The sequence below is a fragment of the Sinocyclocheilus grahami genome, unplaced genomic scaffold (genome assembly GCF_001515645.1).
Source record: "Sinocyclocheilus grahami isolate Dianchi unplaced genomic scaffold, SAMN03320097.WGS_v1.1 scaffold28.1, whole genome shotgun sequence".
In the NCBI taxonomy this organism is placed as follows: domain Eukaryota; kingdom Metazoa; phylum Chordata; class Actinopteri; order Cypriniformes; family Cyprinidae; genus Sinocyclocheilus; species Sinocyclocheilus grahami.
Genome location: NW_015505207.1, coordinates 603,187 through 630,014, shown reverse-complemented (window position 1 = coordinate 630,014; position 26,828 = coordinate 603,187). Strand labels below are relative to the sequence as shown.

Genomic DNA, 26,828 nt, shown 5'->3' with positions numbered 1-26,828 from the left:
GATGTTAATAAAAATATTCCTGAATAAACAGTGAAGTTTGTTCTTGTTTTTTCTTCTGAAAACTTTTTGTGAAGATCACGCAACGTTTTTTTCCCCTCTCAATACAAAAAAATGCACTGTTCTTCTTTATTTTCAAGGGTAATATGTGACCATGTTTAAATTTAGGCCTATGCTGTAAATCAGTGTAAATCAACAGTGACAGGAGTTTGATAACAGTGTTTCCTCTTAGCTGTTCATGAGTTAATTCAGATTCGGAAATGAGTTATTCCCATTCTCTGTAGGCCTTCAAAGAGAAAGTTTCATTAGTCACATATGTTGATAAGATGCTCTTGCAGATTTAGAGAAACAAATAGGCCAGTCAAAGTTTAGGGAAACTTAAACACTGTCTCTACTCTGTCATGGACATATAAAACATACATTAATAAAAATAAAACGAGTTTTTAATGTTCAGTCCTTTAATTTGAACTCTATCTTTTTTAACTTTTGTATTTATTATTCAAGTTTTATTTCATTTGGTTAATAAAATCAGAAGGAAACGTAGCCTAACTTAATTGTTTGTATTTGGGTAATATTTTCAAAATGGTTTTAGACAGATTCTAAGGGTGTCACTAAACACAGAGATCTGTTAAACACAAGGGCAAAATAAAGAAATAAAGATATATGCTGAAACCAATTCTTCTTTCGGAATCTTGCAAGACATAAATGTTAACTGCTTCGAAAATTAGTACAGTCAAGGACTGGAAAACCACCGAGCACGAAATGACTGCACAGAACGACAAGTGGCAGTAATGAGCCAAACGGTGTTTGGATGTGCGTCAAGTCTAGCGAGTCAGACAAAACGAACCCGGATGTGCCGCGAAATTTGAAAGAAGAGTTCAGCGATATTTGTATGTCGTTGTCTGAGTTCTATTTATAAAACCACAGTAACTTTGTTAAGGTATTATGCGATTTTATGCTGAACTGAATGTGCTCAAGACAGTATCTTTATCGTTTTTGTTATTGTGATAATTTACTTGTTATTGTACACTTTCCATATACGTTAAGCTGGACAGTCCGAAACAGTTACAGTTGCTTGTTTATATGGCTGTAGAAAAGAAGGATTACAAGTACTATGCTTGTATATTATTATGGTAATATCATATGTAATAATATAATATTAGACTTTCTTATTATTACTAATTACTTACTGTCATTTCAGCTTGTGAAACAGGAGGGACGTTGAGAATGAATCCTTCAGAGCGTTTCTTTGCAAAGCTGCGGAAACTGACTGTTTATCTGGAGACTGAAAGCAACAATCTCCTTCACGCAAGTCAGAACCCTCAAGACGACGATGGTAAGTTGCCAGGAAATATTTTAAAGTTGCTAATAAAATGATCAGGTCATAAGTATGCATCTCTTGACTGGTGTATGTGATCTGTGTTATTCAGAGGATGAAGAGAATGGGGCTCAAGCTCTGTACCAGCTGCACTCTGAAGTCAGAGCATTGAAGGTATGTGTATGTTTAGTTATGGTTCATGATTTCACTTTATTTTTAAATATGGGCTTCATTTAACACAAAGTCATGTGCAGCGGGAAGTTCAAAATCAGGTGGCTACACATGATGCAGCAAGTACTGAACTGAGGAACTTTGTAAGAAGATGCTTGGTGCTGAAGCAGAGAACCACAGAAGACATTGACAGGCTGAAGAAACACTATGAGAAGTATGGCTACAGACCACGAACAGCAAGACAGGGAAATGCAGGTAAATTTTTATTACATCTGGGAATGTTAACATCCTGCTGCTTCTGCTTGGCTTTTGTATTTATTGTCTCTAATTGAAGATTAAAATAGACTTTGTTTATTTTAAGTTTAGGCTTTGCTAAGATTGATGCTTATTTCAGTGGAAATGTTTTTTTATTCGCTCACTATTCTAGAGATGAATGGTACAAAAGATGCAGAAAAGTTGGATGCAGCAGATGAAGATGAAGCGATGGGACAAGGGATTTGTGAAGAGGCTCAGCAGCCTGAGACACCAGAGAAGATGCAACCACCCGTTGACCAGCTGCGGACCCCAAAGCTCTCCGATTTTGGTCTGTCTGCACTCCAGTTCCAAAGAGTGCTTGGTGAAGCAGAGCCGCCCCACAGTGCCGCTCCTGTCCCAGCTGTGGCTCTGTCACCACCACCATTTGTCATGAACATGCATCCACCGCAGCCAAAGACGCCCAAGTGCTCTCTGCGTATGGAGGAGGATGCTCCGACCCCACGACTAGAGGACTTTGGCATCTCTGAGTTCACCATGTGCTGGAACAATGACTTTACCATGGATTTGTTCAACAAGAAACCACCAAAGACCAGCAGGTATGCCGCTTACTATGTCTGGGTGTGAATATCACATCACAAGCATGCTTTGCTTCAGAAAAGACTAAATATGCCACTTTCCATGTGGCATATTTGAATGCTTGAACAAAATTTGGTCTAATAAGTTAAATTTAATGCTGCTGCTTACACAAAACAGTAAGATACTTTACTACTGACATTCTGCACTTATTTTTGAAAGTGAAGTTATATTATTTGAAATGTAATCTAACAGATCTCCACATGAAAAGACTTCTACACTCACCAAGACTGCATTTATTTGATCAAAGATACAGCAAAAACAGTAATGTTGTGAATTTAGTTGAATTTAATTTATTCCTGTTTATGGCCAAGCTGAATTTTCAGCATGCATTATTCTGGTCTACAGTGTCACATGATCCTTCAGAAATCATTCTAATATACTGTTTTGGTGCTCAAGAAACATTTATTCTTCAGAACTTTTGTAACATTATAAATGTTTTACTGTCAATTTAATGCATGCTTGCTGATTAATTTTTATTTTTAATGTATGTATGTATATTTAGCACATAATATGTGTGTTGGTCTTTCACAGTGAAAGAACAGAGAATGGTCAGAAACCCTCTCATGTTTTCCCCACTTTGTCTTCTGGGCCTAACAAAGGTGTTGCCAACGGTAAATAATATCGTCAGTTGTTTTCTTAATATTATGAATAGTTATCAACCTGTTTGGAGTTTTAAATAATTGTTTCTTAACAGTGTAACATTTAATTCCTGTAACCCTGAATGTGTCATTACATTTGTGCGTTAATGTGTTACAAAAAATGCATTATTGTTTTTTTTCTCTCCAAGCTTCCCTTTTTTGATTTGCATTGTTGTTTAAATATTCCAGAGAGTCTGGAATCCCCAGAGCCTCCTGTGTTTTGCACCCCAGGATTTAAGATTGAGAAACACCGCGTCCCATCCTCTCCACCACTGAAAGTAAAGAATGACCTTGATTCTCCTCCTCGCCCTAATAACTGCCCTTCTACACCAGAGCTCCCTGCATTTGAAACTCCTTTTGTCAGCAAGCTTATAAAAAAGGTATGATGCGCTCCTTAACTCATTACTTTAGTTACTAACATGTAAAAATCTACCACAATAGACATGACTAGTATTACATTAAACCATAATCACATATAATAGCATTTAAAATGTGTAATGGTTTCTCTCATTTACTGCAATTACCGTTTCAAAGGACGACAGGCAGGAAGAAAGCGATAGACACAGGGCATCACAGGAGGGCAGCTTTCCCCTAGCGGATCTCTCAAACACAAACAGAGCTCCTTCATTTGATGCTCCAGAGATGCCAAAACTGCTACGTTATGAGGATGAGGCCATACCTGAGATGCCGTCTCTGCAGTCCCTTTTTGGGAGTTCTCTTGCTTTCGTAAGTAATCATATTTTGATCTTTTAATCATTCAAATTGTATTATACCCTAGATTTGATGCTAAACCTTTGGTGTATAGTTTCATTTATTGAGATGCACTTCCTTTAACTCTGAATAGAAAAATGCATCTAGTGATGCTTCTGGGATGAAGATGGGGGCAGATCACGTGTTAGACCTGAAGCAGACCCCTATCCCAATGCATGAAAACGGCTCCAACCAGGATTGGTGCCTTGCAACGCCAAAAGTCAGAATGAAGTTCGCTGCAGAGCCATGCACACCAGAGATGCCCGATATAAGTTCAGTCACTCAGGATATTTTAAAAGTGAGTCACTACCTTGTAATGCTGAAATGGCAATATTGCAAATATTGACTTATGCCAAAGAAAGAAAATAATATGGTTGTTAAAAATGTATATATTTCTCCTCTTTTAGCTTGTGGCTCAGTGCAAGTCTTAAGCACTTACTACTGAATCTGAGCTGATGACCATGAAGCCTGGCTTTCAAAAAGTGGAACCAAGAGGAGAACAGCAGATTGTGGTCATAAAGTGATTCTATTGAATTATATTTGATTGTAAGAGCAAACACTTTTAAGGACATTTTAAACCATTTGAAAATAATACTTGATAAAGAGAATTAATAAAACAATGCCATTGATGGTTATGCAAATGGTACTGATTACACAAATGATTTTGAAAAATTGAGACTAAATTAAGATGACTAAATTAATATATATATATATATATATATGTGGACTGGATTCTTTTAAGTCAAAAAGTCAGTTTATAAATGTTTACACGAGACAAGATACTTAAAAAAAAAATTTATTCAACATTTTATGGGAATCATGGTAACAGGACTAAAACAAAAAAGGTAGACCTGGTATAAAACCCCCATGAAGAACAAAATATATGAAAAAGAATATCTATATAACCTCCAATCCTCAAGATATGCCCTATCTTGCTGCTGGAGATCAACCTTCCTGCAGAGATTAGTTCTGCCTTAAACATCGAACCAGCTAATCAAACCTAATTGAGGTTTGCCTGAAAAACACAGGCAGGGTTTGAACTAAACTCTACAGGAAAGCAGATTTCCAGACAAACATTCACCTTATCTGTTTAAATACAGGCAAGTCTCGTTTTAGTAAGGTCTCATGCGTCCCAGGAGAGGTGGTGCACGGTTAGGCGGAGTGATTGCTATGTCAAGGTAATCTCCGATCTGAAAGCGTTGAGACTGAAGCGTCATGGAGTCATCTGCACCTTTGCATCCCGAAACCGTATTGCCAATCTCTTTAACCCTACAACAAAACCAGATGGGTTATTCAAAACAAATCGAAACTGATCAAGCTAGAACAAAAAGCCTTCTGTATAGATTACCTGTAGATTTGTCGTTTAGGGTCTGGGTATACTATTGCAAACCCAAAATGTGTGCCTTTCTTTCGAGCTTCCGGATAAACTTCCTTCACCAGGCTTGTCAGTTCCTTCAAAGTAGCATCCATCCTGTAACCAATGCAGATACAATTCAGGATCATACAGTTTATTTCATCTTTAATTCAATGCAAAGTTTATACCTACCAGGTATAAATCTGAAGCTCGCTAGATGGTACATTCCCCCGGGCAAACTCGTCCATGCGATGATGCCTTCCATTGTTGGTGGTGAACACTCTGAGAAGAAGAGGGCATGTCTGTGGGAAACATGCAGAATTTAATAACAGTCTCCCTCGAAACACAGGCGAATATGTACACGTCTTCAATATTGATATTGCGGAGAATGTGAAATGCGTGCGCTGTATGCGTCCTCTATATAACGTTATCAGAGATTTAGATTAATATGTTCTACACTAGACGTTTTTTATATTTTTATTATATGCTGCAAACTTACATTAATAATTTACGATTTGTATTCTATGTTGCAACTAAACATTTTATTACCATATAATTGTAGTATAATAAGCAGTATACTTAAATTTTTACTAGTTACAGTTGCAAATTAGCTTAGCATTGCAAGACGCGTCGTTTGTGCACGACTATTTAAGCAAATGAAGGACAAAAGTAACGAAAAACAAACCTTCTCTCTGTCCACTGGCTTTTCTGGCTCTTTTTTGATTTCCTCTTGTGTGACCCTTGATTCTACAGCCATTTTAATCCAATATTGTTAGAAAACAAGTGATGAATCGCTGTTCACAAAGCCTGTTAATGAGTGATCGCGGCGCGGTGAGATGATATCACCACTGAAGCGCGCCAATCACAGCCAACCGATGATGGCCAGTCAAATGACGACACACCCGCGTCGCCTACGCTACCCCCGCCGCCATTTTGGGAGTCAGATTGTAAATATTACTAGGGAAGAAAAAGAAATACGTCCACAAATTTGGTGGCGTTAATATGGTTCACACGTGCGTAGTGGCCGGTTGTCGGAACAGGAGGACTCCTGGGACCTCATTATCCTTCTACAGGTTTCCTCGCGACCCGGAGCGGAAGCAGCGCTGGATCGCTGCTGTGAATCGTGAAGGGTGGGTGCCAAACGAGGGCAGTAGACTCTGCAGCACTCACTTCATTTCGGGTATGTGTAAATCAGATGTCATGGGTATTGCATGGGCTTGGTTTTAGCAGGAATCTTTTAAAAGCAATGCTCATCTCTGGGTTGAATGTATATATCTCTAGTAGAGTGGGGGAACATTTTTTTGATGTATGTAACGCTCCTTTCTGATGTACCATAACGGGGCCGAAAGCCAGAAAGCGTTTCCTCTTCATTTTAACTTCATCGTTATTATACACTTTGGGGTTTGGGTTAAATGTAAAATTGCACAATGCTTATTTGGCTGTAAGTTAATTTTTTTGGTTTTGCACACTTAGGGGTCACACCTCTGCGGTCAAAACAGAACTAAGACAAACATAACATTTTTAATTAAATGAATATACTAAAGAATTTGTTTCAATAATATTTATTCTTTAATATTTTGTATTTTGATGGGATTTATTGGTACTTGACAGTATTCACTATTCAGTATTTGTAAGTAGCTTTGGATAAAAATGTCTGCTAAATGTAATGTAAATGTAAATTATGCACTGTTTATGTCTATATAAAAATTATATTCTTTTCAATTAATACAGAATTTAAGTTGAAATTGAGCAAAGGTGTTTAAAATCCAATACATGGATAGCAGATTGGTGTTACCTGGTGGAAGAAATAAAGAAAATCATATGTAATACCATGAAGTAACCACTAGATGACTATATATATATGAATATATAAAGGGCTGTGTATTGGCTGTGCCTTTAGGAGTATTTCCGGAAATGATTACTTATATAAATATATATAAGCAATCATGTCCGGAAATACTCTTACAAGCAACTACAGAATACACAGCCCTTTATATATTTATACACTATCTATATATATATATCAAAGATATACTTCATCGTACCTGATTGCTCTGTATTTTCGTGCATGTTTTTGACAGTAAAAATGATGTGTGACAATTTTTTTCTGTTACTTTTTGGATAGGCCTGTATAATTTAGAAATAAATGTATTCTTGTTCTGTTTACAGGAAAACAAGTGAAAAATCCTAGATCCCCAGACTATGTTCCTTCTGTTTTCACTTCAGCGCCACTGTCACCAAATATGAAGGAAGCAAGGGCCTGTGAAATGTATGATAAACAAGAGGCACAAGTGGAGGCAGCCAATGCTTTGCTCTTCCTGCAAGGACAAGGACGTTTTTTGGAGGACCATGGCCAGACTAGAAGTCAAGAAGAGCCAGAAAGTGTTTCTTCTTCATTAAGCAGCTGTGATGAAGAGGATAAGACTGAAGATGATGTAAAAGAAGAAATCTCACTGACAAGTGTAAACCAAATGGGAAGCCCAGTCAAAAACATTCCCCCTGACTTTCAGTCCAGTCTTGGGGCTCTTAAGAAAGAGAACATGGAGCTGAGGGAATCGATAGAAAAGATGTCTCTCACTGAGGCGTCATTCAGAAATGATCCAGAAAAGGTTCGCTTCTATACGGGACTGCCAAACTACTTTGTGTTTGAGACTGTTATGTTGCTTCTCATGCCACATATGAAAGGAGACAAAAATGCAAAACTTTCAAAATTCCAGCAACTGCTCTTGACGTTAATGCGACTCAGGCTTGATCTTAAGAACCAAGACTTGGCCTATCGTTTTGGGGTCAAGGTTGCCACTGTGACCAGGATTGTCCATCGGATTATTAACATAATGTTTACCACCCTCGTGCCCACTGCTGTTTTTTGGCCATCCAGAGCAGAGCTCAGAAAAAACCTTCCTGCAGCTCTGCGTTGCACGTACCCAGACTGTGCAGTGATCATTGACTGCTTTAGAGTGTCTCTGGAAAAAGCTCTCAGTGTGGATGTGAATCAAGAGGTTGCATCTACAGCATTGACTGTGCCAGCTCATGCCACGGTGAATGAGCTTAAATATGTGATAGGTGTTGCTCCTCAAGGTGTGGTCATGTTTGCCTCGAGGGGATCACCGGGTCACGTCAGTGACAAAAATCTTGTTGAGAGTTCAGGCCTCCTTTGTAAGCTACTGCCCGGTGATGTTGTGTTGGCTGAGCATGACTTTGACATTAAGGACTTGGTGGGGGCTCGCAAAGCCGAACTCAAAATCACTAGTAGAAATTACTATGAAAATTGCCAGAGTTTGCAGGATGGAGAAAATTTCTCACTGGTTGGCACACTTTCAGATAAAGTGAATGTTCACAGGCATGTTGGAAAGGTAATAGACATGGTCAAGAGGAGATACTCTATGTTGACCGGACCAGTGGAGAGTCCCTTTACGGTCGTAGACCACACTTCCAATGTGAGCACTTTTGATAAGATAGTGCAGGTTGCTTGTGCCTTGAATAACCTGTGTATTTCTGCTGCACCCCTGGAATGAGTGCTCATATTTGCCACACTTTTGCGAAAGCGACTTTTATTTGTACATTGGCTGAATGCACCTTTATTGTTTCCCTATTTTAGCGGAATACTTTTTGTTAAAAGAGGATCTTAACCTTTCTTAGAACATTTATGCAACCTAAGGACTAGTTTATACCAAACATATTCATCAGGCACGGTTCACTGGACAATCTCCTCTCTAGTGTTTTTACATAAGGAACTTCCTTAGTTTCTAGGCTGACTTTGTTGATGCTTCAGTTTGATAGAGACATTACATCCATAGTTTAACTTTAATTTAGTATTGTCGAGAGTGAAGAGTGTATGCTGAGAATTTAAAATATTCAAGGCACTAAAGAAAGCATCTCAGTCGGAGACGGTTGTATTTTGACATTAGCTGCCCTTAAGTTCCAGTGCCTTTGTCCTTGTGATGCCTATACCATTTTTTTTGTTCTATATAGATATACACTATATTTTTACATTAACCCAGCAGTACTTTGTTCTTTACTTCTGATGTTGCCTTGTCACTCTACCGTGTAAGTCTCACAAAATTACAGCTTAGTTATTTGCATTGCTATGTGCAATATTCATTGTTGTGTTAAATCAACATTTAGTAACATATAGCATGATATATTCACTCTGAATTTTGACCAGTGGAGCCAGCGATTTCACTTCAATGCTGATTACAAAAACATGCTTTTTTTTTTTTTTTTTTTTAACGCTGGGCGTTAGTAGTTTTTATGGATTTCTATATTCGATTTACGCTCGCAAATCCTTTGTAAGTGTGGGAAGGAAGTTGTATTTGTCATTTAAAGCGAGATAGGAGTGAGCGCATTCTCCCTGCGCTGGAATGCGGACTTGCTCCACGGATCTGCGTTCCTCTCGCTCCTGCCCCGCAAAGCGCTGCAAGCTCTAGGCCCTGCAACTTTATTCCGCCTTAAAAGTTACTTTGTGCCTTTAAAAGCATTTTGAATATTTACTGTTTGTAAATCTGATGAGAATAATGTGAGATTATGTACGTAAAACCTTTTTGGTTATTCCGTTTTTACAGCTGGTATGGAAGACGGACGATAAAACGGAATCTTTACCGAAACTCACCATAACAAATATCTTAGCTTTGACTGGTATAAACACCTGACTACATTACAGTTATGTTCAAATCTCGTGAAATTTCGCATCGGCTGAGGTGGTGATAAAATAGAAGTTTCCACGAGCTGCACGCAATGTTGTATTTTCACTCGTGCCTAACAAACTATACCTCCCCTAGGTTTTTGTTTATTTATCTCGCGCAGTCTGATGTTTTAGTAGCAATACTTAAGTTATGTACTATAACAGGCCGATTACATTACACATTGACTGTTTTGAAACGGAATAATTCACTCCACCCACAAAATTATCGTGTTTTTTTCTCGTAAAATGTGCGATGACATGTGGTGAGATCTGTATTCATACTTGCATTTGTTGTTTTTGTCTGCTTTGTTGTCAAAAAATATTTAGGTTGATGATAAAATTCTGAAATTAAGCAACAACAGTGGGGCTACATTAATATAATTAATATAATGTCAGTGTGATTTTGTTGTGTTTAAATGATTTCATAATTTCTACTTTGCAAGGAAGACAGTGACAAAACTCAATAATAGGAAAGCTTACAATAAAGGTATTTTTGTGTTGATGTTTACTGTGTTTATTTTAACAATATGCTCTAAGAATTTGTTTATATTTTGCTTATGTATGTACATATGAAAACGTGGATAAAGTGCAAGAACTCAATTTTCAACAGTAAACTTGCATGATTTATTTTATGGATCATGCTATAAAAATTAAATGGCTTCCAGTTTCCATACATAATCATTTGTTCAGAACAGGGGAACTGAAAAGGACAATCAGACCCCATCACTAGCTCTGAGAAATAATTAAGCAAAAGTGTGAAATTGTAATGATTTGACAAATAATATTCTCTAGTTAGAAATAAAGGTAAAAAAATCAATAGAAAATGTTTGGAATCACTCATCCATTTCATATTGTGCCGATGGAGTTAATGGTAGCTGAAGTTGGATACCACACCATTCAGTGTCTTGAAATGAAGGAAAACATTTATAAAATGGCTTTTGACATTTAACTTTAATGTGGAACATTGCAGAAGCTGTGTCTCTGAATGTTTATGCTGGTTGTTTGTGGGTTATTGCAGCAGTGTGTTTGTGGTCACCTGTACAGTCTAACTGCAGATGTAGCATCATTAAAAGCTTGTTATTGAATATGAATCTATTAAATGTTTACTTTTCTCATGGTTGATCTCCGAAGGGTACTTGGATTAGTGTTTGAAGCGGAGCTAGAGTGTATTGCTGCTGTTATGTGGGGAATGGAAGGCATGGAAAGTATTGTGTTGGAAGCCTTGACAGTAATGGCAATTATACTATATTTGTTCTAGACTGAGCAATGCATTTCCAGTATTGAGCACCCACATTCCAGAAATATGTTTGTTCTAAAAGTCCTTTCTTCTTTGTTTTACCAGAAGAAAAGAAATAAAAATAAATGTTGTGAAACATTTGGTATTTGAAGACCCCACGAATATCATGATGAGAGGCATTTTTCACTCCTGTTATGAATTTGAGGTATTTCCTTTAGAAACAGGAAGTTTGAGCGGGATATATATCGACGGGCTTGCTTTTAGTTCAAGTCACAGTCATGAACCATGATCAGTAGTTTTTTAGTCTGTTTCTCCAGAACAGAACATTCTACATTTTTATTTTCAACATTTCGGGGTTGGTAAGAATTATTATTATTTTTAATATTCTTAAAAGAAGTCTCTTATGCTCACCAAAATACAGTAAAATAGCAATATTGTGAATTTAATAATTTGATTCAAAGTTGAATTTTCAGCAACCATTACTCCAGTCTTCAGTGTCACAGGATCCTTCAGAAATTGATAATATTAAGGTAATAAGAAATGTTTCTTGAGCACCAAATCAGCATATTAGATCAGCATATATTAAAAAAAACAAAGTGTTTATATATATATATATATATATATATATATACAGTATATGTGTGTATGTTATAATTTTTTTTTTGTCAGGATTCTTTGATGAATGGTTTAAAAGTTTAAATAGAAATCTTTGTATAAATGCCTTTACTGCCACATTTGTTTTGCTTTAACATCAATTTAATGCATCCTTACTGAATAAAATAATTCATTGGTTAAAAAAATTGACCCCAAAATTTCAATGTTGTTATAAGATAAAAGGATATTATATAAGTTATGACACTCTTTGTGTTGTGTAGATGTTTGATTTTGCATCTACAAAAAGGGTTTGCCAATGCCATATGACCATGAAAGGATCATATGACCAAGGAAGTAACAGCACAGATGTGCATGTGTTTAGTGATAAACCTACCTGTTGACAGTGGTGCTAATGTCTGATCAGACTCCGACTGTCAGGCATTTGACATAGAGTAGTGATGCAGGGACTTGGACATGCCTGGACCGCACCCTGACCCTTCTGTCTAACACTGTCTCCACAGACAAAGATGCATACCAGAATGGGATGGAACAAGTACGTAGACGTAACCCCTCACATGTCTTGGGAGGAGGGGGAGTGTGAGCCCTGAAAGGGGTGCTGGGATGTGAGTAGGCCAGCATCCAGCACGAGCCAGAGCCAAAGAGGCAGCATCAACAAAGACGAGCAACAACAGGAATCCTAATCTTCCCTTGCATCTTTCCCATTGCAGCCTGTTATCTATTCAGGTCAGACTGAGCCTGGGTGTGTACAATTCTGTGTCTTAGTGTATGATTGCACTGCCGTTGTGTGTTTTCTTGTGAGTAACTGGCTAAATCTTTCTGTGTTTTTCAAGTGTGGAGAATTTGTGTGTACAGGCCACTTTCACTCATGAGGCCTAAGACCTTCCCTGCCGCCCCGTATGTGGGCAACACGCGCCAGCGCCTGCAGGAGATCAAGGAGGGACTGAAACAACCTGCAAAGCTGGTGAGCCAGGCGCTTCATGGAGGGAGCGCTCGAGGGGAGGGGGGCAGAGGTGGGGACTCTAAGGGCAAAGACCAAGCTGGAAGGCAACAACAGCTCCGGCAGCCTCAGAAGTTCAACAACTACCAAAATGCCCTGCGAGAGATCCGCAAGTCTCTATTGCCTTTTGCCAATGAATCAGGCCCGGGATCCAACTCGGGGCATCCTGGTGAAGTCAATAGACAGATGCTACAGGATCTCGTCAATGCTGGTTGTGATCAGGTAAGCAATGTCTCTGTTGGATTTACTGTATGTGTGTGTATGTATACGAATTTCAGATAGTAATGTAAATAATGATATAAGAAATTATTATTATTTTTTAAATAATATTTATGTAGCCTGTATGTGAGTGTATATTTATTTCTGGTTGGTAAGATAATAAAAAAAATGTCTCTTATGCTCAACAAGGCTGCATTTATTTGATCAAAAAATACAATAAAACATTAATATTGTAAAAAAAAAAAAAATGCAGTTTGAAACATGATTTCTGTATTTTAATACACTACAATGATAAAATATTTTTTTTTTCATGTGATCGTAAAACTGAAATTTCAGCAGCCATTACTGTTGAAATGTTTCACTTAATATTTTTGTGGAAACAGTGACCTTTTTTTTTCAGGATTCTTTGATGAATAGATACTTTAAAAATACAGCATTTCAATCCGTTTAACATGTCCTTGCTGAAAAATAAATACTTCAAAAAATCGTATTGACACAAAGAGATACAGTGAGATACAATAAATGTTTTTTTTTGTTTATATGTATATATATATATATATATATACACACACACACGTATACATACATACATACATACACAAATGTAATTGTATAAACTTGCATTCAGAAATGTTTCAGAATTTTTTTTTGAGCTCTATAACCTTAAATATAAAATATTGAGCTTTGAACATTGTACAGTAGACATCCAAGTGCAGTGCATATCCTGTCTTTGCCAAGTCTGAAATCATTACATAATATTGAATGTAATGTTGAAATAGCAGTTTTCACAACTAATTTGTTTTTTTAGTTGTTTTCTTGAAGAGCTCAGTGGAACATTTCTGCCCCAAAGGAAGTGGCAGAAGCCAAGTCAGCCCTTCCTTACCTTTAACAATCAAAATACAAACATTTATACAGAATTGTGTTTCAGTTGTACTTGCCAAAATTAGTGTTGGATGATAATAGTCCAGTTAATATATAACTATATGCTAGATCATTATACTGTAGTATTTTGTAACTGATTGTTTTGATGTATCTGTGTTGCTGTGCAATAGAGGTTGTTGTGCAATCACTATTTAGTTAAATGTGTTACATGTGTTCTGGTCCTTGTATTGAAATCTAGTGGCTGAATATTAAAGGGATAGTTCACCCCAAAACTCTATAATTTACTCACCCTCATGCCGTTCCAAACCTGTATGACTTTCCTTCTTTTGTGGAACACAAAAGAAGATACTTTGAAGAATGTTGATAATTGAACAGTTTTGGTGACCATTGACTAAGTATGGACAATAAAAAAAGGAAAAACTGAGATATTTCATCTTTTATGTTCACAGAACAGTGTTGTTGTTGTTGTTGTTGTTGTTATTATTATTATTATTATTATACTAAAATTAAAACCGTAACCTTGAAATTAAGCTGAAATAAAATTAGAACTTATTATTGAATTAGATTTAAAATAGATCAATTTGAAATGTTGCCTTAGCAACTAACTGATAGAAGTTTAAGTACTAAAATTACTAAAATTAAGTTAAAAAATATAGAAATATTAAGGTATATAGAAATATGAAAAAAAAACTAAATAATAAAAATGACAAAAGCACATATTCACTAAAATTAACAATTTTAAAATGTAATAAATACTCTAATAGTATATAAATAATATCAAACAACCGCCCACTGAAAAAAGAAAGCCATACAGGTTTGAAACGACATAAGGGGGAGTAAATGATGACATAATTAAAATTTTTTGATAATAGCCTGTTTATTCATTTGTGTCAAACATGCAGGAGACCAAAGGTCCTATAGTTTGTTTCAGTCTCTCTAATGCAGACCCATTGTCAGATCATTTATGAATATGTGTTGGAGCTTTGCTACTAATGTTCGGATACAGCTCTGTGAGCAGCCCTGTGATTGCATTAGGCATGTGAGGAATGCTGTGCTCAAGCCCATGCACAACACCACCGAGAAATCCACCACGGCCCAGTGGAATTACGAGGCCTAGCTGAAGAGAGCCAAGCTGCCTTTATGACATGGCTAAATAGAGACTGGAATGGGTCTTTTTTAGGTCTCTGGAAGCTGAAACATACTATCAGATGGATAGTATGGAGTCAGACTTGATTTGGATCATGTTGTCTGGATACATTCATGACTGGCTTATCTTTTGCTGTCGGTCCTGATGCTGGCTGATTATGATATGTATGAATGATCATTTTATGTACTAGTGTGAGTTTATGTAGTAAAAATTCATTAATATTATCATTAGAGTAACATTTTTGGGTTAAAACCCTCCATTTGAGAACAGCTACTTTAAACTTAATAAATTTTTTGCCCTAAAGAGGAAAAAAATGAAAAAAAAAAATTTCAGAACTGAGAGCATAATATTTCACAGGCATATGTGAATTTCACAATCATAGGTTGATTTGTTTTTGTCCTGCATTCATGGGACAGCATGTACGAAAGCAGTACACACAGAGGAAGTGCTCAGTTCATTCATAGATGGGTGGTACAGTTTCCCCAGTACAAATACAGTAAGCAGGGATGTCCCTTTTCTGGTCTTTTGAGACTGGTTAAAGGTTTTTATTCAGTCTGACTTCATGTCTCCTCGTTTTCAGATTTAGCGTAGCCAAAAGTTCATTGAGTTTGAATCTTGTCCCTGTGTCGTGCACCACATGCACCTAGACCTCCCATAACATCTGGGCATACATTTCGGCATGTTTTTATTAGTAGTAATTTAGTCATTATTGTGAAATGACTCAGTTGTGGTGTGTGACTCTGTATTTTTAGTTCATCGTCGTCTTCTGACTAGGGCCTGTGTTCCTCCCTGACCCTCCGTACATTCCAGGAAGGTAAATGGCCGCCTCTGGTCCTTCCCTGAGCTGCTTTATTTTGGTCGCTATAGTTGGATTTCGCCTCACAAATTACACAGCAATGCGGCTTACGGTTACATAAGCACCTCTGAAGGAGGAAATGTTTTAGTTGGGGAATGAAAGGGGGGGGGGGGGGGTGTAGGAAGAAGATGAGTATGACATGTGTTGTGGATTTGTGGTTTCGAGCTTAGGATATGAAAAGCTGTCTGCGTACATCATGCATGTGATGCTTGCGTACTTGTGGAATATACAAGAAATGATAAATGTCTAGTGCGGTGTTGGCATATCGCATTTGACATAATCTAAATGTTTATATTAGCCTTCTTGCGCAACCCAATTTGTCCAGGATCTTGAACTACAACTGGTCAGTGCTGTGCATTTTTAAGTTAAAGTCAACCTGAATCACTATTCGACTTTTGTTATGTGAGTGGAACAGAATATTTAACAAGAACTAATGTAGAACAGGGCTCAATTTTTTTCTTTTTTCTTCAGGAGTTGATTACATCACTAAAGGTGGGCAACATGTATCAGTGGTTGGTGGGAAGGGGCTGAAAAGTAAGAGGTATTGAGGATGTCATCCAAAAAGAAGACCAGAGCAAGTTATTGTATATAAAAGATTACAAAGACATTTGTTTTTCTTAAATAATAATCTTTATGTCGGCGCCGACATTCTTGTGGGCGGTGCGCTGACCTATAACGCAATTACATTGTGGGCGTCCCGAGTTCGAATCCCTGCTCGAGGACATTTTATCAGTTCATGCATGGCCAAAGATTTGAACCCATGACCTTGGCATTGCTAGTGCTATGCTGGGCTGTTTTAGCTACTGTTTGAGCTATTTTGCTACTTTATGTATGATGTTCCACCTCTCCATCCACTGATGATGATGCCCATCCAGTCCTTATCTCAGAGCCCTCCATATGGCTTTCATTACCATGTTCAATGGTGGAACGTGTGAATTTGGGTCAAAGTGGAAGCTCTTAAAAATGAATAGTGATGGAATATAGTTATGTCACTTTATTCAAGAAGACTATAGACTGTTTACTTTTTAAAGTATGAGTTTGGGAAAAAAGGAGAAAGATATGTTTGTGTTTCTGTGTGGGTACTTACCGACGCCACAGTCAGAAATTGAATGTCTAGTGTAGCATTGAGGCTTGTGGTCATGACAAGGGTGTAAATACAAACGAGATATTTTGGGACCAACCAAATAAATGCTTAAGGCACATTGGAACAGAATGATCTCAAAAATAAAGAGAGGAGGGACAATTTAAAACGAGATTGAAGCATAGATTTCCACATAGCTGGAATTCTTGCTTGCTGGCTCGTGGAATGTTCTGAACATCTGTCGCCATGACAGTGGAGGTCAGAGCTGAAACTCTGACCTGGGGCCAAACCAGACCCAGCCCTTCCCGAAACCAGACTGAAGTCCATGTTGGATTGTTGTGTGTGTGTGTGTGTGTGCGCGCGCATTTTAAAGAGGGAACGAGAGAGTGGCGCCTTTAAATCACCAAGGGGGACGAGAAGGCACACACCCTTGGAGCGGACCGTGATGGAAGGCAACAGAAAGCCATGGCACTTCTGAGAGCAGCGATCACAGACAAACAGCGTGTGCTCTGAGTATTTCCCGTGTGTTTTGTACAGTTCCGACTGTGTAAGCTTTTAGACAAACTGATGGCAATACACAGAGTAATCTAAACTACTCTGGGAATGTGTAGAATGCATGTGGAGTGTCCCCAAGGTTAATAGCTGCTTGTGTACGACCATTGATTTTTACTCTGTCAGTGCCATCTAACCAAAACTCTGGAATAGTCATTATCACTCTAACTTTCTCATAGTTTCATAATATGAAGCTACTTTGAATGCATAGAAGACATAAACAGAAGTATGTGCGGAATTAGGCACTTATTCTTCTCCCCCTCCCCCCCCACCCTATTTTCCATGGCATGCTTGGTGCAGTATTATGTTTGACCACCAGAGGCAGTGTAACACAGCTTGCTGTGGTTCTGTAGAATTTGGTTTGGGCAGAATGTCTTCTGAATGAGGTCATATGCCATTCAAGGGGATTTCCTCATATACAGTGGGGCAAAAAAGGTTTTTTTCCCCACTGTAGGTGTAGGTCTGCTCACAGAATATTGTACATGTCTGAGTTGTTTTATTTGAAATTGCGCCATCACAAAATGACAGATAAACAGAGTTGTTGCATGGTGGGTAATCGTGTAAAGATTCAAGTTTAAATTAAATTCAATAAATGTGTTCCTGTGGCTCAGGGGTAGAGCATTGCGTTAAGCAGCGCAAATGGTCGTGGGTTCAATTTCCAGGGAACACACATACGGGTAAAAAATTTATATCCTGAATGTACTGAATGCTTTGGATAAAAGTGTCTGCTAAATGCGTAAATTATTATTATTATTAATTAAATTATAAATAATTTACATTTTTGTAATATTTTATTACTTTGAATTTAGTATAATTATAAAAAATGAAGAAAAATAAGTTTAAAATTAATGTTCCATAAGTATTACCATCAAATCTATGAATCATTTCAAGGGTCACACAGTGTGATGTGTGGTCAGATGTGCCCAGCTCTGGTCATAGTGCACTTGTGGGCTGGCACAGGAAGGAGCTTGTGCTAACTTGCAGAGGAAGTAGCTGCAGGGAATGTTATTTTAACAATTATCTGCTGTGTGTGTATGTACTATGGGTTGATTTATATTTACGTGCATGTTCATGTGGACATATGTGTTTATCTAAATAACTGAAGTGCATTAAGGTCATTTTTGCTCAAGAATGTTAACTAAATTAAACTAGAGCATTGCCTTTTAAGTGAAGGAAGTCTGACTTTGCCTAAAATATAAAAGAAAATTTAAAAAAGAAATGTAATTTTTTTTAAATATAATTTGGTCTCTCCAGTCATGAATTTCTCTGCAAATTAATCTGCACTTGATGGTTGTCCTACATCGGATGTGGGATATTTGTGGGAATTTGGTGAAAGTCGTGGCCTCAGCAGCTTTGCTTTGCTTCACATAGTGATTTAATTCAAACTGATCTCTGTGGTTATAACAAAGAGTGCCATGCCTACAGGTAGTTGTAATCTCGTTTTTAAAAGTACTAGTTGTGTTGAATCTGAAGTACCTTTTTAAAAACCTTATATAAGTGAAGTTGTGCCTCATTTGTGCATGATGACAGGAAATGCAATGTGAAAACCAAAAAAATGAATGCATTGCTTATTTTCTGATAGTTCTCTGCTTGAATTTCTGAAACAGGAAATGGCAGTCCGTGCCCTAAAACAGACTGGCAGCCGTAACATTGAGGCAGCATTGGAATATATTAGCAAAATGGGTTACCTGGACCCTCACAATGAACAGATTGTACGTGTCATCAAACAGACTTCCCCAGGTATGTGCACACTTTAAAAACATATTACTATATTCATTTTATGAATGATGCACTGCCTTTAAACTCAAAATGACCCTTTTTAAATTCACTACAGGAAAAACTGGCATGCCAAATTTAATGGACCACAGAGCGGCAATGGAGGGCACTGGGGATGGTGCAATGCCACCTTATCACCAAATGGGAGCACCACTGTATGAGGGAGCTGGTTATGGGGCTGAGGGTGAGATGGCTCGTGCATACATGGGTGGACCACCTGTCATGAACTACATGCCACCGCCTGCCAACACTTCACAGGGTCCTACCATGGGAAACCCAATGGGTCGTCCCGCAAGTATGGGTGCCTACTCCACAAGCATGGCTCCCCAAAATAACCCTGGGAACCCTATGTACACCCCTGGTCCAGCCCAGCAGAAAGGCTACCCTGGTGGGATAGACCAGGCCATGATGGGCTACAGTGTGCCTGGACCACCAATGCAAATCCAGCCTCAGCCCTCAGGAGGACCTGGCACTCATTATGACTACAGGCCTCATATGATAGAAGCCTCCAGCTACGGGGTAAAACGAAGTGCTTCTTTCCAGAATAAGATGAACCCGCTAACATCCGAAAACTATGTTAATATGCCAGGCAAAGGAGCAATGGGCCAAAATGCTGGTGGCTACCCTCCTAACTTATATCTTCCACCACATTCACACCCACGCCAAGCCAGTCCCACCTCACACCAGGTTCACATGATGCAGCGCTCCCCTGGAGCTATGGGTGGTGAGTTTTCTGATGTTCCTCAAGGCCTCCTCACTCCTTCCAGGGCCAGTCTAAACCTCGACCTCTATGAGCATCACTGGCCAGGAGCCCAAGGTCCTGAGGGGACTCCTCCAGCCAGGCAGCCACAGGGGCCCTTTAGAGGGGAGGTACGTGTCCCCAGTAGGACCAATTCTTTCAACAATCACCAGAAGGTGACTGTGAGGCAGGCATTGCCTCCTGCAGCTAGTGTTGCTGGCAAGCAGGATGCATCTTTGGGTCCGCCAAACACAATAACTGCAGTGACCTCTCCACCAATCCAACCACCTGTTAAGAGTATACGGGTCATGAGGCCTGAGCCGAAGACAGCAGTGGGACCATGCCATCCAGGGTGGCTGAGTGCACAAGCCCAGGATGCACCAGAGTCTCATGGATACATGCCAGATGAGAATTTTACTCTGGAGCCCAATCAAGAACACCGCTGTCCACCTCCACCCTACCCCAAAACACTGCTCCTGCCTGGATCTGGACCTGGAACTGAGCCTGTATCCCTGGAGACTGGAGCCATGGGTGGATTTCAAGATGTCAATGCTACAAGTAGAACAGTCCAGAGTGCCTCAGTAGGAAAGCAAGAGGAACCAGTCTCCAAAGACAAAGTGAAGACAGGCAAAGGCGAGAAGGCAGTGAAGGATAAGAAGCAGATTCAAACCTCACCTGTGCCTGTGAGAAAGAATGCCCGTGATGAAGAGAAGCGGGAGTCTCGCATTAAGAGTTATTCTCCCTTCGCCTTTAAGTTCTACATGGAGCAGCATGTGGAGAATGTGATGAAGACCTATCAGCAGAAACTCAATCGCAGGATGCAGCTGGAGCAAGAGATGTCCAAGGTAACCAGTACTAAAACTCCATTAACCGAAAAATACACAGATTGATAATTTGCATTCCAGACAATTGTTGTGTTAATTGAGTGTTCAATATCGAGTCTAAATGTCATTGCATTATTGTTATTAAATCAAGCCACCCTCTTCTATCTCTTCCACTCCTCCAGGCTGGCCTTTCAGAGGCAGAGCAGGAACAGATGAGAAAGATGCTTTACCAGAAGGAATCCAATTACAACCGACTACGACGTGCCAAGATGGACAAATCGATGTTTGTCAAAATCAAGACACTCGGCATTGGGGCCTTTGGTGAGGTGTGTCTTACACGCAAAGTAGACACGGGGGCCCTGTATGCCATGAAGACTCTACGAAAGAAAGATGTTCTGAACCGAAACCAAGTAGCCCATGTGAAAGCAGAACGAGACATCTTGGCAGAGGCTGACAATGAGTGGGTAGTCAGGTTGTACTACTCATTTCAGGACAGAGACAGCCTGTACTTCGTCATGGATTACATTCCTGGAGGAGATATGATGAGCTTGCTGATCCGTATGGGGGTTTTTCCAGAGCCCTTAGCCAGGTTCTACGTGGCAGAACTAACGCTGGCCATCGAGAGTGTGCATAAGATGGGCTTCATCCACAGAGATATCAAGCCGGACAACATCCTAATTGACCTGGACGGACACATCAAGCTGACTGATTTTGGTCTGTGTACTGGGTTCCGTTGGACTCACAACTCAAAGTATTACCAAAAAGGTAAGGGACTTGAAGAAAAGGTGATACTCATAGCTTTTAGCTGTTTTAAAGTGGCCTAAATACTGTTGCAGTGTTCACCAAATCAAATGAATTGGTTGTCTTTACTTTCTCTCTTTGCACTGCTTGAATAGGGAACCATATCCGGCAAGATAGTATGGAGCCGAGTGACTTTTGGGATGATGTGTCTAACTGCCGTTGTGGTGATCGGCTGATGACTTTGGAACAGCGGGCAACTCGACAACACCAGCGTTGCCTGGCACACTCTCTGGTGGGCACTCCAAACTACATTGCCCCTGAGGTGCTTTTGCGCAAAGGTACAGAGTGCACAGAGACAACCGGAAATACAAGCTAGTCACTAGGAAGTGCCGTGTTTATAGATCTCTTCTCCTGTTAAGTGTGATACTTTCTAATGTGCAGGATACACCCAGCTGTGTGACTGGTGGAGTGTTGGCGTAATCCTGTTTGAGATGCTGGTTGGCCAGCCACCCTTCCTTGCTCCAACCCCAACGGAGACGCAGCTTAAGGTAAGAGCTCTGTTTGCATTTTATTAGGTCTCTTTGCTTACACGGTTAGTGTAAACCAGTGTGTCCAGTCCTGCTCCTGGAGGGCCAATGTCCAGCAAAGTTTAGGTCTAACCTGACCTAACACACTTGAAAGTTTCTAGTAATCCTGAAGACCTTGATTAGCCGATTCATGTGTTTAATTAGGGTTGGAGCTGCAAGATAGTGGTTCTCCAGGCGAAGGATTGGACAACCCTGATGTAAGCAGACTAGACGTGTTGTCTTTGGTGGAGTTATAACTTTTTGGGTTTTATGGACTTGTGACAATAGGGAAGAGGCACTGCTAACTTTGATGTCGTCACCTCCACGGGTTCCTTTTTTTTTTTTTAGGACTGAAGTAAAGTAGACAGCTTGTCTTTGGTAAATTTTTACATGTTTGGGATATATGGAATTGTGAAAATTAAAGAATAACGTTGTTGTCATCACCTCCATAGGTGATAAACTGGGAGAACACTCTGCAGGTGCCTCCACAAGTAAAACTGAGCCCAGAGGCAGTTGACATCATTGGTCGACTCTGCTGCTCAGCTGAAGAGCGTCTGGGAGGAAACGGGGCTGGAGAGATAAAGGCTCACCCATTCTTTGCCGAGGTGGATTTCTCCAGCAATCTTCGTACACAACCTGCTCCATACAGACCGAAGATTGCCCACCCCATGGATACATCCAACTTTGACCCTGTGGAAGAGGAGGGGGGTCCAGGGGCCTGGCGTGACAGTGGAGACAGCACCCGCACTTGGGACACCCTCTGTTCTCCTCACGGCAAACACCCTGAGCATGCCTTCTATGAGTTCACCTTCCGAAGGTTTTTTGATGATAATGGGTGTCCATTCCGTTATCCCAAGCCCCCCGAGGCAACGCAAGACCTGCCCAACAGTAGTGGGGCTGGTGGCCTGAAGCCTGAGCTGGAGGAGGAAGAGGTTCATGAGGAGGAAGAGCAAGGGGAAGGGTGTGAGCCGGTTTATGTGTGAGAATGTTGGATCGGGTGTTCATGCTGCTCCACCTTTACGCATAGAGGACCTCGCCAGTTAACACGCTGCATCTCCTACACTTCCTTTTAACCCTAGTTTTTATTCAGGGTGTTTGTACAGGTTGTACAGGTTAAATGCATGGAAGAACATCAGAAATGGAGTGCAGAAAGTTCCATGTGAAATGTGTTTATTCCTCCAAAAGCATTATGCCATATCCTTTGCCTGTTAAAAATGACTGAAGCTCTGACCTGGGACCAAGGAAATACACGCAGCTTAGTTCATGGGGACGTTGGTGTGACTGATAAAGTTGGCTACTCTCCTATGAGAGCACAAAAACAGATGCGTGTAGCTGCCGCTCTGTGGTTTGTCAGTCAAATCACTCTACTCTTATGGTTAGTGTGGTCTGCGTCGACTGTGCCCCATTCCTTGATTCCACTGGGGGAAAATATCCCAGTCTTACGTCATATTTAAACACTTCCTTCACCTCTCTCAGCCTGGTGATGCTAACACAGCCATTCCAAACACCAGAGGTCATGGTGAGGGATCAGAAGAGAGTTGGGCTTGGGATGGTGGCTCTATGGTCAGTTTGCGATTAGGAGATATGCCAAGAGCAGAGAGAAACATCACAATTCTCCTCCATAGTGCAAGCCCACAAAAATATAAATGCTTATACATGCAACATGCTGTCAGTAACAAATGTGGAGGTTTGCATTTTTTTTTCTTTTCTTTTTTTAAATAAAACTAAACTGACTTTTATAGTAAAATTCAGAAACATTTTCTGAAGTATGGAAGCCAGATTTGCAGATGTCCTACCGTATGTTCCCAGTCATTTTCACTTAATTTATCTAAAACAAACAATATGTTTTAGAAGATTTTGTGGCACCACCAAGTGGTTCAAAGTGACACCGTAAACAGTCATGCGGATTCTTTTAAAGATTTAACTTCTACATTATGAACTGACAGTATTAGGTCACTTCTTCATGCAAAGTCTGTCCAAAAGATCATGCAGTATTTTGCAGTTAATACACTAATCGCAGCCTTTCTGGAAATATTATACAGTTATACATGTTTCATGACTTATCAGGTCAAATGGTGCTCTCAGATGACACAATATTGAGACAAAATATTTTACGTACAGTCAGCACTTCAAGAACGTGGGATCTTAAAACTCCCATTATTGTTAAAAGTTTTATATTAACTTCTTTTAAATGTTAAACAACCCATTACGTTAGAGATAAAAAAAATATGCAGAAATATGCATGGTAACATTTGTTCATTCAAATGAAATACCACAAAAAACATTGCGATATTGACATTTTTATTTTGTGTTAAGTGTGTTAGTTTAGTTGCCGAAGTACTGTTTTATTCATTTGATAACAAACGCTTATCTCACCTGGCTTGATTTATTTTGTTTTAAGGCTTACTAAACCTGTTCCCAATAGTTGCTTTACATTCATCTGCTGCTTTAAGTGTATCGAAGATGTGCGTCACACATTGTTTTTAGAGGTGTGCTGCAGACATGCAACTGGACATCCAGAACAAATCTGCAACATAACAGTTTTCAACTTTACAAAGTTACAAGAGCTGGGTCTCCAGCTATTTCCTTTTCTTGTTATGCCGAAGACTTCATATGCTTTTCATTGTATAACTCTGTCTGCTTTACCTTCTTCCTGTTTCCCAGAATTAATTGCATTTAGTTTCATAAGAAGATCTTAAAAAGTCAGACGGGTGGTTTTTGTTGTGTGTGTTCATGCTCATCCAGATCCACTGGAAATGATCTGGTCTGTCGCCATCAGTGAACTTTGAAACAGAATCATTAGAACAAGAGCAAAAATGTTTTGTCATCGAGGCTGCTGCTGCACCATTTCAAAGTGATCACACAGTACAGTATTATAACAAGACAGTCTATGACTGAAATGTAAAGAATACTCGGCAGCAGAAACCTTTAAGAAATGGTGAAAAAGTGGCAAGAGAAAAGACAAATGTATCTGATGGTATGACTATGTGCAATACAGAAAATACATTATATAGTTTTCTAAATACAACAAATAGCCTTTATAACTTTAAAACTGAATTATGCTATCTTAAAGTATATATTATATTGATTTATATATTTTCAGTATAGTTTCATGACCCAATGCTGCTTATTGTTATTAATATTACACTATAAAGTATAATTATCATCATACTTTCATTTATACTTTCTCTCTCTTTTTGTATAAAGTGTGGTTTTGATTGTCAGTGTGATTGATCTGGTGTAAGATGAACTGTGTGCCTTCTAATGAATGTGTGGGTGTGTGTACCATGTGCTGATCAGTATTTCAGGAGAAGATGGAAAAGGCCTTCGCTTCTTGCTCTCAGGCCGGTCCTGGGTGGAAGAGAGAGGGGTGTTTTTGGTGGGATAGCTTGAGAAAGACAAAAAAGAAGCAAGAATGGATGATAGTCATTAGGACTCTGAAGGAGATGTATATGGATGTCTTAGCCGGATGAATGTGGAAACACATTGTATGCATTTGATCAGTGATAAGGATCGTTTTGAATTTCTGCATGAAGTCCATTTAATATTGTCTTTCTGAGATCTAATCATTTGTGGTGATAATGGGTCACTGCACAAAATGTTCTCTGTATTAATTATTATCTCTCAAGCTGACTGACAATCATGTGGTTACGTGCTTGCAGTCAATATTGTCAAAAATCCTGTACGACCGCTGACTGAAAGAGCTTTAAAAAAAAAACTGCCGATGATGATCAATTCATATTTGTTTTATATATTGTATCAGTACGATCACTCCTAAAAGTTAAGTGAAACCTTAACAAACATATTGTAATGTAAACGTATATACCAAGTCAAATTGGTATCATGCCTTTGGTCCGATCAAACAAGTTGATTGAGCTCCATGGAGCGTGAAAGCAAGTATGGCAGATGTTTTGCTACCCCGTATTTGTCAGAATGGACCACTCAGTGAAAAAGCATGAGCTTTCTATGAATCTCTCAGAGAGTCAGGTTTAGGGTTTGAATGTAATGCGTGTGTTGTGCTTAGGATGGATTCTGTTTTACTTTTTTTTATTTTTTTTTTTAATGTTGACTGACAATCTTTGACTGTATTTAGAATTGTGTGATGATGGGACTTTTTCTCTAATGTATGTTTTTGTATTTTAATGGATGAATGGGTTGGGACTTTTTGACGTTTGTAATCTTTTAACTGTATTATATAATAATGTTACTATTGAACATATATTTATACAGATATACATATTTTTTGTATCCCTTTATTCTTATTTTTCTCTTTTCTGAGCTAACTTTTGAACCCCCTTGTCTACAGTATTACAGACAGTGTGCATTTGGATTTATATCTCCTTTTTTACATGTATGAATTGAGAATGTTTAAGAAATGCTTTCACTGTCCTCATTTGTAAATGTATATGTCTAAATTAAATTAAACAAATCATCCTCTTGTTTTGAGTTGTGTGTGTGTGTGTGTGTCTTTAGAGGTGTCTGGGCCTCACCCTAGATATTTTTAGCTGATGTAACACATCAGAGCATGAATGTCTTTCTTATTAACCCATTTATTTCCAGCAATAATTTTGTCACCAAAATTTACTTTTTATTATATTTTACGTTTGAAGTCAGTCAAATTACAGTTATGATTACATACAGGATGAATATTTTTTTACATCATGGCTGATGTAAACTCTTGATGAGGTCTATATCAAAAACGTCAAAATACAGATACTTCATGCATTTAACAATTGAAATGGTCTATTATTAAGATTGTGATGAGTTATTTCAGAGAGATCAATGATTACAATAAT

At 38.9% G+C, this 26,828-nt stretch overlaps 4 protein-coding genes across 7 annotated transcripts; 3 read left to right on the top strand and 1 right to left on the bottom strand.

The window, feature by feature from the left end:
- Positions 1-780: 780 nt before the first annotated feature.
- On the top strand, positions 781-4,384 carry ska3 (spindle and kinetochore associated complex subunit 3). 2 transcript variants are annotated; one of them, XM_016255256.1, is made up of 10 exons: positions 781-887; positions 1,199-1,333; positions 1,428-1,489; positions 1,570-1,741; positions 1,914-2,337; positions 2,909-2,988; positions 3,205-3,395; positions 3,550-3,741; positions 3,860-4,063; positions 4,173-4,384. In XM_016255256.1, exons 1-10 carry the CDS (start codon positions 809-811, stop codon positions 4,194-4,196), a joined length of 1,563 nt encoding a protein of 520 aa, XP_016110742.1. In that variant the 5' UTR covers positions 781-808; the 3' UTR covers positions 4,197-4,384. The 2 variants fall into 2 exon arrangements, with proteins under 2 accessions (XP_016110742.1, XP_016110749.1); XM_016255263.1 differs by having other exon boundaries at positions 852-937.
- A 161-nt stretch (positions 4,385-4,545) lies between these two features.
- On the bottom strand, positions 4,546-5,956 carry LOC107569214 (histone deacetylase complex subunit SAP18-like). Its single transcript, XM_016255245.1, has 4 exons — positions 5,805-5,956; positions 5,312-5,421; positions 5,114-5,236; positions 4,546-5,034 (listed from the first exon to the last, which is right to left on the bottom strand). Exons 1-4 carry the CDS (start codon positions 5,874-5,876, stop codon positions 4,878-4,880), a joined length of 462 nt encoding a protein of 153 aa, XP_016110731.1. The 5' UTR covers positions 5,877-5,956; the 3' UTR covers positions 4,546-4,877.
- Positions 5,957-6,042: 86 nt separating this feature from the next.
- LOC107569207 (uncharacterized) lies at positions 6,043-9,282 on the top strand. The gene is made up of 2 exons (XM_016255232.1): positions 6,043-6,299; positions 7,289-9,282. Exons 1-2 carry the CDS (start codon positions 6,122-6,124, stop codon positions 8,632-8,634), a joined length of 1,524 nt encoding a protein of 507 aa, XP_016110718.1. The 5' UTR covers positions 6,043-6,121; the 3' UTR covers positions 8,635-9,282.
- Positions 9,283-12,153: 2,871 nt separating this feature from the next.
- On the top strand, positions 12,154-26,503 carry lats2 (large tumor suppressor kinase 2). Of its 3 annotated transcripts, XR_001606875.1 has the most exons (9): positions 12,154-12,391; positions 12,483-12,871; positions 18,994-19,126; positions 19,221-20,746; positions 20,908-21,490; positions 21,622-21,804; positions 21,908-22,014; positions 22,485-24,761; positions 26,480-26,503. XR_001606875.1 is itself a non-coding variant. In XM_016255219.1 (8 exons), the coding sequence occupies exons 2-8, from the start codon at positions 12,518-12,520 to the stop codon at positions 23,013-23,015; spliced, it is 3,417 nt and encodes a 1,138-aa protein (XP_016110705.1). In that variant the 5' UTR covers positions 12,154-12,375; positions 12,483-12,517; the 3' UTR covers positions 23,016-26,343. The 3 variants fall into 3 exon arrangements, 2 of the variants coding, with proteins under 2 accessions (XP_016110705.1, XP_016110697.1); XM_016255219.1 differs by lacking the exon at positions 26,480-26,503 and having other exon boundaries at positions 12,154-12,375; positions 22,485-26,343; XM_016255211.1 differs by lacking the exon at positions 26,480-26,503 and having other exon boundaries at positions 22,485-26,343.
- The last annotated feature ends 325 nt before the right edge of the window (positions 26,504-26,828 follow it).

Excerpts from the sequence above, each read along its gene's own strand:
- lats2 (XM_016255219.1), top strand. The coding sequence starts at position 12,518 with ATGAGGCCTAAGACCTTCCCTGCCGCCCCGTATGTGGGCAACACGCGC. Across the intron at positions 19,127-19,220 it reads CATCAAACAGACTTCCCCAG|GAAAAACTGGCATGCCAAAT; the intron begins GTATGTGCACAC and ends AATTCACTACAG. Across the intron at positions 20,747-20,907 it reads TGGAGCAAGAGATGTCCAAG|GCTGGCCTTTCAGAGGCAGA; the intron begins GTAACCAGTACT and ends CCACTCCTCCAG.
- LOC107569207 (XM_016255232.1), top strand. The coding sequence starts at position 6,122 with ATGGTTCACACGTGCGTAGTGGCCGGTTGTCGGAACAGGAGGACTCCT. Across the intron at positions 6,300-7,288 it reads CAGCACTCACTTCATTTCGG|GAAAACAAGTGAAAAATCCT; the intron begins GTATGTGTAAAT and ends TTCTGTTTACAG.
- LOC107569214 (XM_016255245.1), bottom strand. The coding sequence starts at position 5,876 with ATGGCTGTAGAATCAAGGGTCACACAAGAGGAAATCAAAAAAGAGCCA. Across the intron at positions 5,422-5,804 it reads AGCCAGTGGACAGAGAGAAG|ACATGCCCTCTTCTTCTCAG; the intron begins GTTTGTTTTTCG and ends TGTTTCCCACAG. Across the intron at positions 5,237-5,311 it reads GAGCTTCAGATTTATACCTG|GATGGATGCTACTTTGAAGG; the intron begins GTAGGTATAAAC and ends CATTGGTTACAG.
- ska3 (XM_016255256.1), top strand. The coding sequence starts at position 809 with ATGTGCGTCAAGTCTAGCGAGTCAGACAAAACGAACCCGGATGTGCCG. Across the intron at positions 1,334-1,427 it reads GAACCCTCAAGACGACGATG|AGGATGAAGAGAATGGGGCT; the intron begins GTAAGTTGCCAG and ends TGTGTTATTCAG. Across the intron at positions 3,742-3,859 it reads TTGGGAGTTCTCTTGCTTTC|AAAAATGCATCTAGTGATGC; the intron begins GTAAGTAATCAT and ends AACTCTGAATAG.